General features: G+C 39.3%; 2 protein-coding genes across 2 annotated transcripts in view; one reads left to right on the top strand and one right to left on the bottom strand.

Annotated features, from left to right (window-relative positions):
• Positions 1 to 5,560, top strand: part of prr12b (proline rich 12b) — a 34,529-nt gene extending 28,969 nt beyond the window's left edge. The window contains exons 13-18 of the mRNA XM_053337681.1: positions 70 to 275; positions 444 to 563; positions 1,738 to 1,835; positions 1,980 to 2,111; positions 4,053 to 4,148; positions 5,426 to 5,560. Coding sequence (XP_053193656.1) covers positions 70 to 275; positions 444 to 563; positions 1,738 to 1,835; positions 1,980 to 2,111; positions 4,053 to 4,148; positions 5,426 to 5,560 — 787 coding nt within the window. The remainder of the gene's footprint in view (positions 1 to 69; positions 276 to 443; positions 564 to 1,737; positions 1,836 to 1,979; positions 2,112 to 4,052; positions 4,149 to 5,425) is intronic.
• A 2,446-nt stretch (positions 5,561 to 8,006) lies between these two features.
• gps1 (G protein pathway suppressor 1) lies at positions 8,007 to 19,486 on the bottom strand. Its single transcript, XM_053337696.1, has 14 exons — positions 19,350 to 19,486; positions 17,911 to 18,003; positions 17,395 to 17,576; positions 16,841 to 17,005; positions 16,319 to 16,454; positions 15,332 to 15,409; positions 13,391 to 13,451; positions 13,187 to 13,272; positions 11,938 to 12,032; positions 11,737 to 11,842; positions 11,560 to 11,640; positions 9,846 to 9,983; positions 9,618 to 9,752; positions 8,007 to 8,181 (listed from the first exon to the last, which is right to left on the bottom strand). Exons 1-14 carry the CDS (start codon positions 19,380 to 19,382, stop codon positions 8,107 to 8,109), a joined length of 1,464 nt encoding a protein of 487 aa, XP_053193671.1. The 5' UTR covers positions 19,383 to 19,486; the 3' UTR covers positions 8,007 to 8,106.
• Positions 19,487 to 20,883: the final 1,397 nt, after the last annotated feature.

Genomic DNA, 20,883 nt, shown 5'->3' with positions numbered 1-20,883 from the left:
GGAACATAAGGAAAAGGATGCGATAGAGAGGGAGAAGCAAAGGGAGCTGGAGAAAGAGAAGAGAGAAAGGGAGGAACGAGAGAGGAGAGTCGGAGTGGTGGAGTGTGTGAGGTTGAAGGATGAGAAGAGAGGAGGAGAGAAGATGCAGCGTCAGTCTAAAGCCAAGACTTCACAGGACAAAGCTGAGCCTCCTCCTAAGAAGAGGAAGAAATGGCTGAAGGAAGTACCATCCTCTTCCTCTGAGTCTGACTCCTCTCCACCCAGTGATGACGAAGGTTTGTGTTTGTGTGTGTGTGTGTGTGTGTGTGTGTGTGTGTGTGTGTGTGTGTGTGTGTGTGTGTGTGTATATCCCTCAGCCTGTGTCTGCGGCTCTCAGTGTGACTCGTGTGTGTGTGTGTGTGTGTGTGTGTGTGTGTGTGTGTGTGTGTGTGTGTGTGTTTCAGGGCCTGTGCGTGGTGGAGTTAACAGCCGAGCCATGAGGGAGATGTTCAGGAGCTACGTGGAAATGTTGGTCAGCACAGCACTCGACCCTGATATGATCCAAGCGCTGGAAGACACTGATGGTGAGAACTCAGATGGAAAGACTTCAGTAAACGTGTGGATGAGTTGAGTGAAGTAACTTGTCCAGAGACTGAATGACCTTTTCGCTGTTTTACAGGACTGTACAAGTGTTTTTGCAAAGCTCATATTTAGCGAGTAGAGTCGAGTTTTGGATTGTTGACTGTATTTTCTTTGCATCACAATCACTCATTTTTCCATTAATTGTGACGTATTCTCCTACATTTTGAGTTCTTCAATCAGAAAGAGAATCACTGCAGGTTGCTTGTAATGTACAGTGAGTGTCGGAGGAGTTTCTACAGTATGTCACATGCTGTTGTATGAGTAGTCTGCTGTACAGTAATGCCTTTGCCTCATGTGAAGTACTTCAAGTATCTTGAGTGAGGGTAAGATGGAGAGAACTGGTTAGATGAAGAGTGCAGGCAACATGCATTTATTGCACTTTTGGTATTATTAAAGGATAGTTTTCAAATGTGTGTTAAACCATCAGTCAGGTGTTCATATGAACAGTAAAGAGTTTGTCCTCTCTGTAATCATTCCTCCTGTTCATACTGAATATTAAAAGATCTCCTTCAAATGTGCTTTCAATGGAAGTGATGGAGGACTAAATCCACAGTGTGTCCACACACTCATTTCAAAGTAGATGATCAGCTTCTATGAGTCTTCATCAGTGTGAGTTATTCATATCAAGTGATATCTGACACATTTAAAGTCTTTTTAGCATCAAATTCCCTCTTAGTGTTTCCTGTTTCTCTGTGGTGGAAGTATAGTAACAAAAAGACTTTGACACTAAAAACACTGTAACGTTGAAACATAGAAGATGAAGATTTGATTCATTTGGACTCTGAAGCTTCATATTAGCTTCACATCTACTTTTAAATCCATGTTTACACAGAAGGAGGACTGTGGATTTAGTCCTCCATCACTTCCATTGTTAGAGTATTATGAAGAGATCTTCTAATGGTCAGTATGAACAGGAGGAATCATTACAGTAAGAAAAACCTTATCCTTTAATGTGATGAACATTTTGTACCAGGCCAACTCTGTTGTATGCAAAACCACCACTGAAAGCACTTAACCTACTTCCTCTTATTAACCTCCTCACAATAATAAGCAGTGACAGTGGTTAAAATGTAAGATTGAAATGAAAATGAATGTTGTGCTACTTTAATTCCTCAGATGAGTTGTACCTCCCACCTATGAGGAAGATTGATAGCCTGCTCAGTGAACAGAAGAAGAGGTTGTTGAGGAGGATCAACATGAGTGCTCAGCACCAGGTAAACCTTCATATTCTTCTAGTTTGTTTAAGAAGAACTTCTCTAATCCAGTGTCTTTTACAACTGACAGTCTGCTGATGAACACCAGATATAGTCTGAGCTGTATCTCATATCTTTGATTGCATTGTGTTGTCCTGTCTGTAGGAGGCTTTACACATATTCCCCAAAATGACAGCAGACCCGCTGGAAACTGGAGCTGTCAAAATACACCTTGGTGGGGAAGGTTACAACCGCAAAACTCTGAACCGGGTTAAGCGGAGTATTCCTAAGCAACAGGTAAGAAATCACATGACTATATCATCACACTTACTGGTGTTGTGCTTGTGTTGTGGGTAACTGCTTATTGGTTGACAAAAGATGGATGAATGCCATTCATCAATTATCATACTGCACAAATTAAGACTGAAGTATCCAGTGGTGGAAGAAGTATTGAGTAGTCTAAAAATACTCCACTACAAGTAAAAATGCAAATGTACACGTAAAAGTACTGATCATGCAGACTGTCTTCCTTTACTGTATATTAATATAGTACATTAACACCAACGAATACATGTAAGAGCATTTATATGTTGTAGTTCATCAATGTGGAGCCAATTTTAGATACTTGGGTAGATTGATTGTAATAGTACTGCATCATATAATATAATCTGATTCCATGTTTTATTAATTGAATTCATATTATTATTATTCAAGTTTTATTTATTTATATTACGCCAAATTACAACAAATGTTATCTCAAGGCACTTTTCACATTGAGCAAGTCGAGACTGTACTACTTATATGATGTAAGTGTATCATATGTTAGAATAATCATTATACATTTAGTTTATATAGCAAGTTTCACACACAAATGCAGCTCAATGTGCATAACAAATGTAAAAAAAGAGCATACCATTCAAATAACAGTATATATAAAATATATAATTTAATGTAAAATCTTAAAGTGAAAACTAACCAGTAGAAAATAAATGTAGTGGAGTAGAAAGTACAATATTTCCCTCTGAAGTGTAGTGAAGTAGAAAATAGTAGCATCAAATGGAAAATACTCAAGTTAAGTTCCTCAAATGTGTACTGAAGTACAGTACTTGAGTAAATGTACTTAGTTACTTTCTATCATTGTCTACTACATGTCCCTCACCCTATGCAAAGCCATGCAATCATTAGTCAAAGCACCAGTTGAAGGGAGTCCTATAAATATTCAATGCAGGGTAGCAGTTTCTATGTTGATGGAGATACTAGGGAATGTATTTTCTCACCAGCTCAACATGACCTCCACTGTTAAGAGAAGAGCTGACATTAGAAGAGAAGCAGAGAAGAGTCCTTAAAGACTATTGGTCAGTAATAGAGACAAGAAGTTCTGAACATAGCAGTTTATTCTTGACCTTTGGGAACAGTGTATAATATATATATATTATATACAAGCTCCTCTTAGAAGCTTTCTGAGCTTTCAGTCACATCTCATGGTCCTCATTAGCACATGTGATAACAAGTGGCCATATGTTGGAGGGAAGAGGATTATAAATGACTGCAGACACCTGTGTCCATATAAAGACCACAGGCTAATATCTCAGTTTGACTCTATTAAGCATTTACAACATAAAAGATGAGTGAAGGACCCAACATCTTGTGAGGAGGAGGAGGATAGAGAGATGGAGGGCAGGTCTAAAGGGCTCCTCAGGGCAGCAGGTGTAAAGAGTGGATGAAGAGAACTACACCCCAACTGAAAAGTGACCTGTAGAGTTCTCCTGTTAACAAGCCAAGTTTGTGGCCTGACTGAACTACTAACAAATTATATATCACCATAACAACCTGTGTCCACTGCCCTCAAGTGGCCAAAACCAGTTATTGCAGGTTTAAGACCAGGACAACATTGTGGAATCAATGGGGACCCCTAGAGGTATCCCAGCAGGACTCCTTTACACGGCTAGACTGTCAGAACACACAGTCTTCAAATCATAGGATGTCAGCGCTTCCCTCAAAGCATTCAACATCTTCTACAGAATGATAATGGGCCACAGTTCGCAAGCCAACAATTTGTGCACTTAGCCTAATATTCATCCAGAGCTATCGGATAGTCAAGAAAGAGTGTGAAACACCTGCCAAAAAAAGGCTCACCTTAGCTTGCTGTACTGGTCTTTAGAGACACACCATTCCATACCTCCTGCTAGAAAATATTGTAAAAATGTCCTAAATCTTTTCTATGTCAACCCTTTGCAGGATCTGAAGCTCTCTATTGAAACTTGTCGGATCTACAGTCTGTATCATTCCCTTCACCACTACAAGTATCACACCTTCCTGCATTGCAAGAAGGAGGTAAGGATGTCTACTAATCTTTAATGCTAAAATCTATTAAGCTTTTTAGAACAATAAGTTTTTTGGGTCATACCTGTCTTGGTATCATACTGAAGTCAATAATCATGTTTAAGTTACCCAGTTGGGAGATGATGCTCTGCTAGATAGCTGAATACTCACAATGACAAGGCCAGGCATCCAGTAAATGACCTACCACATCACCTGACCCAAGCAAGTAGGCTGACCTCTATATGTGCTGGATGTATGGGGATGTCGAGGTGTGTCTCTTACTTGTCTTCTCAAAGTTCACTGTGTTACTTAAAAGCTGCCGTTCTAGAAATTAGACATGATAAGAGATGACTCCCCCTTTTTCAACAGCTGTTTTTTGAAAAACACCTTTTGCAGATGAACACACTTTCATACTTGTACTGTTGGGAAGGTTTCCGCTCAAACACTATTAATCAAAGGAGAGGAGAGGAAAGTCCTCATCCTTGAAATCTTTCCTCTTTATCAGTCACATACTTACACACTCTTCTGTCAGCCTCTTGGGAGCGATCAAAATGAGTCATTTTCCTATTTTCTCAGGGTTTCCAGTCATCATCAGTGTTTTTCCTCAGTGGCATTAACATGCATTAGACTATCCTTCAGAAACTCCTGCAGGTTAAAATGGGCAGACACTAACAAGCAAGCCATAATGTAACAATGTCTGCAGGAGCTGGGGTTACACTGGTGTTGTGAACATATACATTACTAGTCCACAAATATATAAATCGACCCCCATGTTTTTATGTCTTATATAAGAATACGGTAATAGAAAATGTATCTTTGTCACTATTCCCTCTAACCTTACAACTACACTGTACAGTGCAAAAAAAAAAAACATCCATTCAATCTCAACCCTTAACCCATACATACTGTTCATGTTCTACACTATGTTCTTAGCCAGGTCAAAACTGACTGTCTAAAAATCTCATAAAAAGTGTCTATACCAAATTTTGAACCACAGATCTGAGAAAGTATCAATAGTCAACCTGACTGATCAATAAATGTGATTAAACCTTGATGGATGTTTCAGAGAGCAGAGAGAGTGTATTTTTTCATTGTTGGAGAAAAAACAGCTACTATCCACAATATCATGTCCTATTTGACCTAAGACATGAAAATATAACAGAAATATGCCCCTGCAGTTATAAGGCAGTAGTTACAGGTTGTATCCTCTGCTCTCCTGGTTTAGTGTTGTGTAAAGATGCATTGTGAACATTGTTCTGTATGTAACTGACTGACTGTTTTCTAACCAGACGGACAGTATTGAGCAGGCGGCGGAGGACCCTGGCCAGGAGGAGGTGGTGCAACAGTGCATGGCCAACCAAGGCTGGCTGGAAAGCCTCTTTAACTCCTTTATGGAGCTACTTAGCCTCAGTGCCAAGGCTTGAAAGAGGACCACAGCCCCCCCTCCCCCGCCCAGCCACCAGACTCACACATCCTCCTCAAGTATTACATAGGTGGAGGTTTCTGAGTTGTGAAAAAAAAAAAGAATCCCACTACAGGAACAGGAACAGGTGCTAGTAGTGCCACGGTTCCAGTGAGAAACAATGCTCTGTTTGTGTGGGAGGTTTCATTTTTAAAGTATTTGTTTATTATTGAGTCCATCTTAAAGTACCTCTTGATTTAAAAAAAAAAACACATTGAAAGCTGGAGAGTAGTGAACTTTGTGAATGTGAAGGGTTTTCCCCAAAGGTCAAAGACAGGGACCATGAGATCATTTGGTCAGCACTACAAAAGATTTTTGTGAAGAGCTACAAAGTATTCACACGCACACACACGCACACACACGCACACACACACACACACACATGCGCTGTCTAAGTAATGTATTGATAACTATATGGTTTGTATAATTTATACAAGGACATTTTTAAAAATGACCGTCATACGATGGGATTGTTGGCTGTTATTATTTTTTTGAAATATGTTTCCAAGGGGTATACATAAAAATGGCCCATTTGCAATTTTTTGCTTCTCTCATACCAACAGTGGTAAAAGTAGAGTTGAGTGAAACAGAGATATGGTTTAAAGGGACTATGTGATAGTCTCTTGGTTCTACCTGCCTCAGTTTGAAAGCGGTTGAGATTCAGGGGTAATGTATTTAAAATAAGCTGTGTTCTTTCTGTTTGTTCTTCAAAAGACAATGAGAGAGAGGATTTAATGCCTGTTAAGACAAAGAACAAAAAAATAAAGCACGACTTTCTTAAAGGAAGTGTGACATGAAATGATTCAAAAGCATAAATGTCTGTGTTTAATGTTAGTCATTTTTATCTGTTTGTTGTTGATTGATATTTCCCATGATTTGACCTCTCTGAGGATATTCTTGCAGAGCAATTTTGTTGTTTTGATGTGTAAATATTGTACAGTTACTTCATTCTCTAGTTCCCAGTTCCTCTTCTGTACATGAAATTCCTGTATTTGACAAAACTAAATAAAACGAATGGCAAACGTGATGATGAATAAACACTCTTGTGCTCAAGTCATTTCACCAACAAGTGAATGATGCATACATACAGATGAACTATAATAGTATCTTATAATATATTCATGGCAAATGTAATAAAAGGGGAAGAGGCAAAAATACTAATAGTCTAATGTGTTTGAGGGCAGATGTTGAGCTGTCCATCACAAACAGATGTTCAGCCATTTCAGTCAAGCTACTTAATGTAGAGCAGGTGAGCAGCAGGTTACCTGTATGTGATGTCTACATGACTCAGCAGCTGGGTCTAGTTTCTGATCTGATGACACAGCAGTGCAGTCAAGAGATAACATGTTTGTTTCCTAGCAACATGTTTAAAAGGATAGGGTCTTTCTTTTCCCTAGTCTGTATTTAAACTGAACTCATGTGTCCTTGTGCACATTTTAAGACCTGCTTTTATTGTTCCTCATACTGACTGAAGAGATCTCCCTACATGAACAGTGAAAGTGACCACAGACAAAATCTGCAAAGATCAGTGATCTCCAACCCTGCTGCTGGAGATCTACTGCCCTGTATGTTATATATGTTATATGTATCTACTCCAACACACTTGATTCTAATTAACTCATCAAACCCTTTGATAAGCTTCAGCTGCTGGGTAACAGGGCTGGAGACTACTGCTTTAGTGGAACTTTTCTTTTGATAAACCAAAAATGAATCCTCTGTTTTACTACCTACCACCCCACCACACCCCACCACACCACACCCCACCCCACCCCACACTGGAAATTTTGTAAATAAAAACCTGCCTGTAAGTGAACTTGACAAAATCAGACTGCTGAAGTCTTAAGAAGTCAGTTTTGCACTAACAGAACTGTATGTTGACCCCCTCCTCCTTCATTGCACACCCACTGAGAAGAATGTCTTCACTGGCAGTACGAAGAGGAGAAACTGTAACAAAGTAGTAACTCTTGAAATGTACATGTGAGTACTGTTTTGACTTGAAGACACATAAGCCTGTCCTTTACATACACATATACAGACACACATCAGCTGATCCCTCCTTTGTGTTGACTCAGTAACGTCCAGCTACTAGTTGCATATATCATATAAAAACAAGCAGCAGTGGTATGTTTTGGAAGGTGTTTTTATTTTAAAACCTTGTTTCTATTAATGAGGCCTCCATTGTATGCAAGCAGAACAAAGTGCATCTCCTACAAGTAACTTACAGCTGAAGTGCTGAACACATTTTCTTCTTGTCCAATTCTCCACATCACACTAACAAAAGCCCCCCTCCCACCCCCCCATGACATCTAACAGGGATAACACATCATTCCAGTCTTTACATTGTGTGTCATTTCTGTCTCCAGCAAACAAAGAAGAAACAGGAGGTGGGGGGGGGGTGGATGGGGTGGATGGGGTGGGGGTTGGTGACGTTGATGTGGTGTTGATGAATGACTGGGTGATTCCTCTCCTCCAGTCTGAGGCTGCTGTCAGCAGAGTCGACCTGCAGACTCACATGTTGGTGCTCATCCTGGTCTGGCTGTTGGCTGGTGTCAGTTCGCCTTGGCTGCCCTCTCTGGGTGGAGACTGGGGGGGTGCACCAAGTTTCCATCAACATAATAATTAGTAGTTTTAGAGAAAAGTTGAGCAAACATCTGCTGCTGAACTCTGTGAGATGTGGTTAACACACATTTGTTAATAGTTGCAGCAGCATACATGTAGTGATGAACTACACACTGTCATTATGAACACGCTGCAGTAGTTCAACTCACTGGAACAAGACAACTTAATGTAACCAGCAGAGAACTGAATATTTATAGTTTGTTAGATTGAAGGTGCTCATGATTATACACATCAAGAATCATTTTAAATATTTTTAATACGGTAATTAACTTTTTTGTGGAAAACCTAAATTAAATTAGACACAAAATATTATTCAAAACAGATTATTTTGTCTTAAAAAGGGTGTATGAGTGAGATTTTTAAGGTTAGACGTGTCAGATGGTCAAACAGGGTCAACTCTCTCTAATATGGGTCAAGCTCCTAAAACATCTGGATGGATCCTACACCTTCCATAATACATCTGTGCCTGGTAAACACCCATGTCTTTCAAACTCCACAGCTCCCAGTACCTCCCACTCCCACTCCCACTAATAAGACTGAGGCTGTCCTTACTGTTTAATCCCAGGAACATTACACACTTGTATGTAGGATAAGGAATGTATGTATATTGTATATATATATATATATATATATATATATAATTGTATTTTTCACTTCACCATTATGCAGATACTGTTTGTCATTTTTGAATTTCCCTCTAGGCAGACCAATAAAGTTTACCTTACTTTACCTCTACTGCTATAAGAGATGTTAGCTCTGAACATGTTTTAAACTACAGCTGAATAGGTTCTTAATAAATGTCATTTTAACTTACTTTTACAGAATGTCTATTGTTATTATTTTATGTGTTGTTTTATTGCAATCACAATAATTAACACAAATTCAAGACATTTCTTCAATATTTGCCAAAGCATGACATGTCCAAACAGACAGTTTGTGACTTAGATCAACATTTTGTGTTGTGGTAACTCATGGCATACATTGGTAGAAGTTTTTTTAAACAGCAATAAGAGCACATACAACATCACAAACTGTATCCTAGTTTTTGAGTAAAGCTTCTGAAAATCAAACATGAGTCAGGTTATACCAGCGAAGAACTGGCCTGTATGACATCATGTCTGACCATGTTGGAATTAAGGTTTCCTAATAATGGTATTGTGTTGATCACATTTAAATGAATATCTCATACAGTACATGTAATAAATGTGAGTGCAGTATTTACATAGTACAGTTTAAGACAGAGGTGTGTGCATTTCATATCAGTCACAGTGAGGATGAGGATCAGAGTTGATGTTGACCTCTGTGTGCTACAGATGTAATATATGGAACAATACTCGCACACTAAACACTGTTTCTAGGATGAACAGTCAGTAGAAGCTGTCATGACTGGTTTTTTTTACCTTGACATGGATCTGGTTGCGTAGTACAGCAGCTCTGAGGATCATGGCTTTGGCTCGTCTCTGGAACTCTTTGCCCATATGCAGAGACTTCTCAAATGTGGTGCTCCTCTGATCCACGTCCCTCGCATACAGAATCTAGCATCAAACATGTACACACACACAGTTTGTAGTGATCCTAAATGACAAATTTAACACACTTTGTCCTCTGTGCGTGTGTGTGTGTGTCACCTTGCTGTGGGAGTCGATGCGTGCGTTGATGAGTCCCTCCAGTATGAGCTGTGTGAGCTCATCTTCCAAAGCTGCTACTGTGGTGTTGAAGGCCTGAGCCATCTTAGTCATGTCTGCTGACACGTAGGGGCTGAAATACTACACACACACACACACACACACACACACACACACACACACACACACACACTTACTATTAGACATTAGTTATGAATTCATTATTAATAATTCATCATTAAATATTGTTTTATGAACAAATGATGTAACATTTTCCACCCAAACACTTTGTTCCAGAGAGTGACGCTGCTGTCAGAGTGGAATAAAACTGCACCAATCATCACAATCACTGTGGAAATACTGAAGCATAAAGTAGTAAAGTATGATGGAGAGCCAGTCGTTCTCTTTTCTGATGATTCAGGTGATATTGAAAGGTTACATGGACCTGAAGGAGCAGCAGACAGTGGTGGGTGGAAAATGGATTAAACAGCTTCCTGCAGAACAAACCACTGTGGCAATAGAGTATAGATGTGTAAAAACATTTAGAACTAACGTTACAGGGTACAGCAGGCAGGAGAACATACTCAACATCTTTTTTTTTTTTTTTTTGGCGGAGGGCAGGGGTCAAAATCTGAATGCTTTTAAAAACCTTTCAAGAACTGCAGATAAACTCACTGCACAATAGATCAAGCATAAGCAAATGTACACTAAATATCTTCTAAATGCTGCAAATAAGTTATAATAACACATGCAAATACTGGAACAACCTGAGATATGCTACTGATGCTAATAATAATAATAATAATATTAATAATACACTGATTCTGGATAGTGTGTGTGTGTGTAGGATGTGTGTGTGTAGGATGTATGGCTCCTTCATTGTAAAACACTAACACTGATATAAAGCTGTCAATCATATGGAGGTTTCTCTAAATCTACCCTGATTACAGAAATACTGGTGAAGACATACAAGAGCTGTACTTCAGTTAGCTGCTCATCATTTAATAATGCTCACATTACTAATTGTAGTCATGATCATGAGCTTTTCTGAAATGAAATACTTCATTCTAGATCAGAGTTTTTATCAGAAAGGTTTCATTCCACATTACAGATAATAGATTGGTGTGTAAGATACCTACAATGTTGTACTGGACTAGTGGGGGGAGGGGGGCGTGTTTTAAAATGAAGTTAAATTTTGTGGGAAAAAAAGGAAAGACTGGAGGTTAAAAAGATAACAAAAAGTTGATAGTGAACCCAACAAATCCAGTCAAATTCTAAACTTTCACACCAAATCTAAAAATCTGAAAGCTTGGCAAAGCTTTACAGTTTTAACCCTTACATACTGTTCACCATCAAATTGGAGAGCTTTAAAAACATCCAGTTCACATTTCTTTTAAACTGTGTGTTTCCTAATGTGACCAACAATATACAAAATAGAAATAAAATGTATCATTTTGGTTTTTTTGTGCAGCTGATAGATTTTTATATATGCAAATGTACAAATTTGACCTGTGTTTATGAAAAAAACTCAAAAAACCATAAAACAGTGATTGTGAATGTCTTTTTTTCCAAGGAAGGATTAATCAAACATTTATTAATGACTGATGTTGATGATGATGATGAACTGGTGTAGAGACCAGATGATGAGTCACAATGTGAACAGTATGTGAGGGTTCAATCAGTACTAGTTTAGAGCTGTGTGCAGACTGTGGATCACCTGGATGAGAGCTCTGTTCCTGATCTGGCTGTACAGTGTCTTGACGTGTGGGGCCAGGTACATGTCCAACAGAAGGTTATCCTGCAGAACACAACACAGTCACTCACAATGGCCACATGATGTGTCTGCTCACATGACCTCTGCACAGTTATTTCATCACCACTTCACTGTGCTCACCTTCATTTCATCCAGCAGTTTGAGGCAAGACGCATACTTTGACTCATAGAACTTGAAGATGATGTCACGGATCTGAGGTTCCAACTCCAGGAATAACTTAAAGGAGCTGAGGACAGAAAAAAAAGGAAAAAAGATGAGCATGTGACACATTTCTATGATTAAACATACAAAGATGAGTTTATATGTCCTGCTGCCTCTTACCTGCTGGAGATGACGTTACGTTGGAGCTCCTGTCTGTCAAATGTGGCCAAAGCACACAAGCCTCCATACACTGCTACATTACTGGGTGACAGGAGCTACACACACACACACACACACACACACACACACACACACACACACACACACACACACACACACACACACACACACACACACACACACACACACACACACACACACACACACACACAGGATGACTTTATGAACTATCCTGTGTGTTGACTTTTTATTCATTACTACTGAAGGCTGGAAGAGATCTGATAATACAAACTTAGTTAAACTAGATCTTGAAACAAAGTCACATCATACCTTTTATGATAATAATGGTATACACCTTAATGTTGCTGGTAGTGAACAAATGGGAACACTTGTTATTATTTATTAATATGACCTATTTATATCTATTATAAGAAATAAGTGCATTTTCTGTGTTTATTACAGTCTGGGCCTGCAGAGCCCTTCTGGCTCCTGGTAAGTTATCACACACATGACCCTGTGGACATGGAGTCTAAGCTAGTTTGAAGTTATTCCTCTCTAGTGTGTGTAAATCAGGCCCTGGCATCATGAGCTCTGTGTGCACACAACAGCAAAAGTCCTGTAGGAAAGGTTCATTCATGTCCAACTCATCATCATCAGATCTTCATCTTCCCAAAGTTTTTACTTGCAGAGGTCAATTTTCATTAAGATTTAGGGGTACTTAGTTATGGGATAGCTATTCCCACCTGAGAAAACACTGTTCATCTTTAAAAAGTTATAAAAGACGTTTAGCTAAAGGAACATTTACCTGCTGTAACAGTTTTTCTCTTTTATTTGTTTCACTCATGGTTTTCATGTACAGATGCCTGGGCCAACGTCCTCCTCACACACATGCACACACACTTACTCTCATTTTTCTATTTGTATTCTTTTTATTATTGTTGTTGTTGTTATCTATATATTTATATTTTGTAATTGCTTTGTTCTCATGTTTAGGTGGAGGCTTTAAATAAGCCCATTCAGGTGTTCTGCCTCTCACTGCTCTCTATATTATCTTTTTTGTTGTTGTAAAATAAAGTAAATTAAACTAAATGTGATCAGAATGTGTCACATCACAGTTGACATTATGACCATGCAAAGTGAAAGTGTGATCATTTTCACATAAACCTACATACATAACATACATAGATGAAAATGAGCAGTGATGGTTCAAAGCATTGAGTAATGAAAGAGTGATATGACCTCTGCTCACCTCTGGACAGTCACAGTGGTCAAAGGAAGCCTGCAGGAAACACTTGGCAGCTGGTTTGTATTTACGAGAGGCCAACTCTGCCAGGCCTGAATAACCAATGAACAAGTCAACACTTTAAAAGCACACATGTATAATAGCAACCACATTTTTCAGATGACAGTGATGAGGGATTGACTGATGAGGAAGATTGTAACGTTGTCTTACCTGCAGCACACTTTAATTTGGTGAGGACTGCTTGATTTTGGCTATCTCGCTCTCCTCTTTGCTGCACAACAACAAACAGGAAACAGTAAGTAAAAGGATAGAAATCACACTCCACCTCGTTTCTAAAATGGGGCGGCTGTGGGGCAGGAGGTAGAGCGGTCGTCCTCCAATTGGAAGATTGGTGGTTCGATTCCCGGCTCCTCCAGTCCACATGTCGATGTGTCCTTGGGCAAGACACTTAACCCCAAATTGCTCCCGTTGCTGTGCCAACGATGTGTGAATGTGAATGAATGGTTAGATCCCTCTGATGAGCAGGTTGGCACCCTGCGTGGTAGCTCCTGCCATCAGTGTATGAATGTGTGTGAAAGGGTGAATGATGTCATGTAAAGCGCTTTGAGTGGTCGCACAGACTAGAAAGGCGCTATATAAGTACAGTCCATTTACCATTTAAAAACAATGTCCTATGTCTTATTTGTGGATTTAAGCTCCGCTTGTTATTCCATGAAGACATCTATTCTTCTTAGAAGGTTAAGCAATGTTAATAATAACAATAATAATAATAATAATAATGATAAGAGTCGAATTCTTCTGTCCTGCTGCCCTCAGTGGGAGCATATCCACAACACTGTGTTCTTTCCCCTGTGCTTTTCTCTCTTTTTAATCATGATTTTGTGATCAATGAGGATGATTTTAAACTGGTTCAATAAGCAGACGACATGGCCTTAGAAAAAACTAACTGTTAGTGAAGCTGCATATTTAGCCAAGGTAAAAGCTGTGGAAACCTGGAGTCACAGCAGCCAGCTTGTTATTAATGTGGATTAAACAAAGGAACTCTCTACAAAACAAAATGTGATCATTAATCATCATTGGTCAGTCTGTTGAAATTGTGAATAACTAAGTATCTTGGTACAGTTCTGGACTCTCAGATGACCTTATTCATAAATATGTTCACAACCACTCTATCTTCTGAGAAGGCTCTGCAGCCTCGGTGTCAGCCACAAGATATTACAAGTTGTGTACAAGAGTGTCTTTGAAGCAGCCGTTCACTGAGAGGATGAGGTAGAAAGCGAGGAGCATTGTCGCTGACATCTCTCATCCTCTTTCTGACCAGTTTGAGCTTTTGAGCTCTGGGAGGCGCTACAGAGTTCCCTTGGCAACCAGGAATATTTCTAAGAAGTCTTTCATCCCAAATGCAATTCATATTTTAAACACCTCCAAATGATCAATACGCATACAGGAACTGTTATGCACTTTCTTATACCTTACATATTTTATGTATTTATATATTTTAAGAAACAAATGTTATGTAATTTGATGGATTCTATTATATTTATGTAATTTTTGTATACTGTATGTCTGTTATTGGTGAGCCAAAGCCAAGTTTCCACCATCGTGAACAATAAAGTTTTATCCTATTCTATATCGTTTTATGTCTAAATCAGCCCTGTATTAAAGCAGTGGACTGTGTTTGCATTAACACATACAGTATACATTACCACAGATTAGTGTTTCTAAAGGTTTATCAAAAACACCACAACACCACACAGCAGTTGACCAAGGTTCAACATTTTAGCCGGATGACAGCTGCAGTGCTAATGAGTCAAAAAGTCAAAATTAACTTCTGTGTAAAACTCAAGTTATAGGCAGCATATTTAAATGTGGCTGTATACCCTGCACCTTTCTGACTGCAGATAAAGGGGGGTGGACTGTGCACAGCCATTTCTGTAACTCTGAACTCTCTGTAGCTCTCTTTCTTTATTCATGACACAACTACTTCAGTCATTTTTCATGTGAACAGCTAACTGCATCACTATGACTGCTTCCAGGAGAGTGTCTGAACATATGGGTCGTGGGTGGAGGATGGGTGGTGGATGGATGGAGGATGGGTGGTGGATGGATGGAGGATGGGTGGTGGATGGGTGGAGGATGGGTGGTGCTTACCTCTGCTATCTCTGGTGTGGATTCTGCCTTGTTGACGTAACTCAGTACATGGGACCAGTTCTGGAGGTAAACACTAACCTGTGGGCACAGAGAAAATTATTCAGTCCTTCATAGAAAACCTCTGTCACTGGTTTCTACTCCTGCTGCTTTTCATGTCATGTGACACAAACTGTAGAGACTGTTCTGCTTAAAAACACTTTCTCTCTGGTTTAATGAGCTTAATACCAGGAGTTAGATGAGATCTCGTGCCGTAAGAACTTGCAATATTAAAACGTGACAATATTTCTCGTTGAGGTGAATGCTGTGTTGTGACATAGCATTCAGCTGGATTTACATATAGGTGATAAGGCCATCTTATGGGGGGGGGGGGGGGGCAAGGGGTGCACACACAAAATACAAAAACAAAACAAAAAAAGACAATGGGTTTTCCATCGCTCATTTGCATATCATGTCTTCTTTCTATACTGCTGCCATGTGGGCCAATTAACCTTGTTACTTGTTATAGTTTGTGAACTAGCAGCTTCTGCCTGCTGAGAAGATGCAGGGGATGAGGAGAGGAGTGGGGGGGGGGGGGGGTGGTGCCCTCAGGTCTCTACACTGAAAGCCTGAGGGAGGAGGGGAGGGGGAATCTAGCACACCTCATTTGTATGGTAGACCAATTATGCAAAAAGTAAAATGAACATCTTTTACAGTGCTTGCATACTGCATACTGCATACTGCATATTTTCTCATACTTTCAGTTAAATAAAAACTATTTTTCCAGTCATTGAAGTTTTCTCAAAAATAGTTCAAATCTTATGTCGTTCTCGTGAACCCAATATCGTGTATCTTCTCATCTCATCAGCTGAGTGTATCATCACACCCCTACTTAATACTACATACATGTTTCATAAAACATTCCCAACTCTAACCACTAGTCGTTAAAATATTACACATTGTATAGTTTTTAAACTGTCACTGTGACATTATGATTCCATCCTGCTCTACCTTGATGACATTCAGACACATGTTGATGACATGTTTAGCACTGGTGCAGTAATCTCTGGCTCTGGAGTAGCACTTGAGGGCGTTACTGAGGTCACCACAGTCCAGGTAATGGTCTCCCAAGTCATCGTGGCCTCTCCTGGGGAAGAAGGGTAGAAATGAAGGAAGGTGAGCAGAGTATAAAGAGGTGGAAAACACTGAAAAAACATTCGAATCATCAAGCTGGCAAAACTAAACATATCTTCCATGAACCTTCATACACTGTCTGGCTTAGTTGTTAGGTTATTTTTTTGGTAGCTATAAATATTTTGCCATGGTCTTATTCCATTATACTGCACTACTTTACATTTCTTATATTTAACCCCATTTTGATCTGTTTAACCTAAATCTTGGCTGTAGGTTAGTAATGGCTGTAACTCATTACCACCTACTAATTTCATTACATTTTAGACACAAAATTAAGTTTTCTTTAGTGAAAACAGTGACAGTAACAATCTCCAGCCACCATGCTTTCTGCCATCACACCTGATGCTCTCTTTAATGGAGTTTCCCTTGTAGTTCTTGAGATCAGTGTCGAGCTTCTCCAGCTTGAGCAGAGCTTTTTTCCTGGTGGACTCGGCCCAGGCTGAGTCCAGAGGAGGAGGAACGACCCCGCCTTCGGGGACCGTATCAGGCACACCCTGCACTTCCCTGGAGGTGGAAAAAAACAACATAAAAATGGTTTAAATGCTGATGAATGTATCTGTAAAGGTTTAAAAGCAGTTATGTGGTGTAGTGCTCTGTGGCTCCACCAGGTGGCCAGTTTACAGATTTAATTGTTTACATAAAGCTGGTATAAATTAGGTCTACTACTTTATTTTACTAACTCAATTTCTATTGTTCATGTTGCTCAGTCTTAAGCTGTGCCACACAATAAAGATCCAGGTTGTAATTCTCAGACAAAGCTCAGAAAACTTGAGAAACCAGACTGTATAAGGAGACACAGCACATGGTTGGACTATGTTTGCCACCACGATCCATTTTTAAAAACAGGTCTGCACTCTTTACTAAAAGACGATGCCAGGAGATCAGTGTAATACCGCGTGGCCTCTGTGAGTTTGCGGTGGATCTCTTCGTAAGTGTCAACGTTGAAAGTCCTCTGAACGAAGGTGAGGGCCATCTTCAGGGCTTCCACTCGAAGCTGAGGGCAGTGCTCGGCGATGAACTGAAGTCTTTCGATACGCATTAATCCGCTGTAGCTGGTGGCGTACTGCTCCAGGTCCTACACACACGGAGGGACAGGTGAGACATGAGTGAACGTTCTACTCTGTCTAATTAGGTCATCGAGGGTCTTAGGTCAGCATACTGGCTTTTGAGATTGATGGTGGTGGTAAAGGAAAGGTGAAGTATATTTTCAGCTGACAAATAGGATAATTCTACCAATGTTTTTAGTAGTAAATGAAAAGTAATCTCTCAGAAGACTGTTGATTCTCACCAGCAGCACTTTACATATCTGCCACTGAGACATCCATAAATAATTCTTATCATAGCAGTTAAACTGTGCCAACCATCAGGGTTTGAGTTAGTATGTGTTTAGAGGTTTAACAGGTCAATACCAGCGTTGGGTTCTCCACTATGTAGTTGGTGTCTGGAGCATTCTGCTGGTCCTCCTGTGGGTCAGCATCAATCTGCATTGGTTCCACAGACCCCTGAAGGAAATGAATCAAGTCCAGAGTTTAGCAGTCAAATAAAATAAATGATATTGTAGGAGAAAAGCTGTCATATATTTAGTCAATATTGAGTCAATCAGTGAACTTCAACTACAAAACAATGTGTGGTTGAGCTCATTGTTCCAGCAGAGCTACATTATCATCAGGCTGATCTGTTTGTAGTTATTCAGCCTTATTAACCTCAACAAGCAGGCTCATTTCAGAACCAGGAGCTGTCCACACTGTCAACTACTAAACAACAACACATTACTAGGGATTCATTTTGATTATTTGATGATAAATTCACGTAATTGCAATTAAAATAACATCTGAAATGGTTTACATTGCTAATCACAGTGAATATACCGACTGACACCATACAACACATGGAGACGTGGACGACTATCATTTCTCTTAACCTTTGTTGTTGTAAACTCGCTGTATGGCTTTGGGCATGCTAGAGTTTTGACAGGAGCCGTATGTTTATGTTGTATTTTCAGCAAGGGATATATTAAAACATTTTTACGACGTTGAGATAACGCTCATTTGGGGAAGATAGAATCAGCTCCTGGACATTAAAACGACCTAATTCAACACGGCAAAATACAGTGAGTTAGTGAGAGTTACGCGGTTACCTATACCTGAGGTAACGATAGCTGCTATGAAGCTAATATGACGCAGTGCTAATAACAGGAAGTTAGCCTGGCAATGCTAACTATAGTTAGCTACAAGCTACAATGATGCTAATTGTTCCTCAGCCTACGTTATGTGTTGTCTAGGATGAAGAAGACAAACCCAAGAAGCCAGTAGCTCTGTAACTGATAGATACCAGTGTTACTAGTTGTGTTGCTATGGCACCGTAACAACATTACTGCTGTAGTTAATGTTGTTAGCCAACGAGGCCCTAAATCAGTTTGTTAGCCTTCTGTCCATTTAAAAAAATTTAAAAAATTTAAGTTTTGCTTTATTAACAAACATAAATGCATTTATAACATGCAATTACATATAGATGGTCATTTCTTAATTCGGCATAATTCAATGCACAAAGCAGTTATTATATTAATAAACAGGTCAGTCGTTCAGTTGCACTGTAAGGGAGGTCAGTAAGTTACCTTTAGCAACAAATGTCAACGAATTCCAACGTTTTAATGCGAATATTTGTTGATAAGTAAATGATCCATATGCATAATACAACAAATAAACAAGTGTTGTCTATGTGATCTTACATTGTGATCTTTAACCATGACTGAACTGAAGTTCATGTAAACGTGTGTAGCATTACTCCACCGGTACCGAACATACATCAGCGATCAGACATGATAAAAACTGTAGTAATTAAGACTTACCTGAAAGTTAAAGACTTGCACAGGCAAAGGCATCTTATTTGATTCTGAACTCTATGTTATTATGGTTAGGGGAAAGGTTGAACATAAATGTAACGGTGTGTAGCACAGTGTAGCAGCTGAGCTCCTGTCTACAAGCCTTTTTCTTCTTACATTAGATTTATCGACGGTTGGCAACCAACTTCTAGGTCATTACCGCCACCTATTGGACTGGAGTGTGTAGGTCAGCAGATGGATATATAAAATGTAATCCTTATGCCTGTCTTCTTTCAGAAAGAAAAAGTATTTCCTAATCCTGCCTGCATTATACAACCTACTTTGTTTTTATTATGGGGGGGGGGGGGGGGGGTTAATTGTATGTTTTAAGTTTCTCAAATTACATGTTTTTCTGTTTTATGTAAAGCACATTGAATTGCCATTGTGTATGAAATGCGCTATATAAATAAAACTGCCTTGCCTTGCCTTGCCTATCAATCCCCTTCTGCTTCCCCTGAAGTCTAGACCTGTAGCCTACTCAGTAACAGTGCATAATAATGTGTTCTACATCTTTGACAATGTTACACCACTGACACAGATTTCATGCACTTTACCCATTAAACACAATGTGGAATTAAAACCTTCACCTCCTCTCTAACAGAATCCTATAATAATCTCTCTCATTATTGTCTGTGTCCCATTCCTTCTGCCAGACGTTAATAACTTTATCATACACTTTAAGAGCCTTCTTTGCCAATGTATTTTCTTGCTAATTTCCTTTAAAACGCATACAAGCAGGAATCTATAACTATACCTTTGCAGTGTTAAAAGCGTGATGTGTATTACTAGATCTTTTCTGACCATTTGCCTTGATGACAAACCCCAGAGTGCTGCTGAGGAAAATGAACAAATTATTTTTTAGTGCCTGTGCCAGAAATGATTGCAAAAAAATCTACAGAAAATATGAACAATTTATCAGTCAATGTGATCAATAATATATATTATTAAAAAAGTATAGAACCGTCAATGTGTGTAATGTTTAACAGTCAGGAGAGGACTGATACTCCACTGTAAAAAGTAACTTAACACAAGCTGAAAATTCTATATTTGCTGTCCAGTGTCTGAAGTCATGTAGAGGTGTGTACACCCTGACATCACTCTTGGCGATAGTAACATGTGCAACAAGTCAAACTTCTGAGACTGAACCACCTACACAAGAGTTCAGTGAAACTATGCTCTTCAGACTGATGTTAATTACCCCTCTTTCTACCTCTTTTTTCTTCTTTTCATGGTTTTTTTGAGAATGTTTACCATCACTACAGAAATCTCCCTATATCATTCTATCCTCCGGTATTACTAATGAACCTGTAAAATAGCTATAAAACTCATGCTAGAGATGGTGTGACTGCTTCCTCAAAGTTCCATGGCTAGAGAGGATTTCACATCTTGTAATAAATTGATCAATAATTGCATGTTCTCAGAGTCCTGGTTGTTGTGCCCACACATTAAAGGCAGGAAATCAAATCAGGTAGCATTGCATTTCTGACCACATGAGAACTTT

The sequence above is a fragment of the Scomber japonicus genome, chromosome 18, assembly GCF_027409825.1.
Source record: "Scomber japonicus isolate fScoJap1 chromosome 18, fScoJap1.pri, whole genome shotgun sequence".
NCBI classification, from domain to species: domain Eukaryota; kingdom Metazoa; phylum Chordata; class Actinopteri; order Scombriformes; family Scombridae; genus Scomber; species Scomber japonicus.
The sequence above is the reverse complement of the archived record's forward strand: the minus strand, read 5'-3'. Positions and strand labels throughout refer to the sequence as shown.

Bases quoted from the DNA above. Each gene is read 5' to 3' on its own strand.
- gps1 (XM_053337696.1), bottom strand. From the start codon at position 19,382: ATGCCTTTGCCTGTGCAAGTCTTTAACTTTCAG. The intron at 11,641-11,736 runs GTGAGCACAGTG...TGTGTTCTGCAG, and splicing joins AACTGCTGGATGAAATGAAG to GATAACCTTCTGTTGGACAT. The intron at 9,984-11,559 runs GTGATCCACAGT...GTGTGTGTGTAG, and splicing joins GGAACAGAGCTCTCATCCAG to TATTTCAGCCCCTACGTGTC.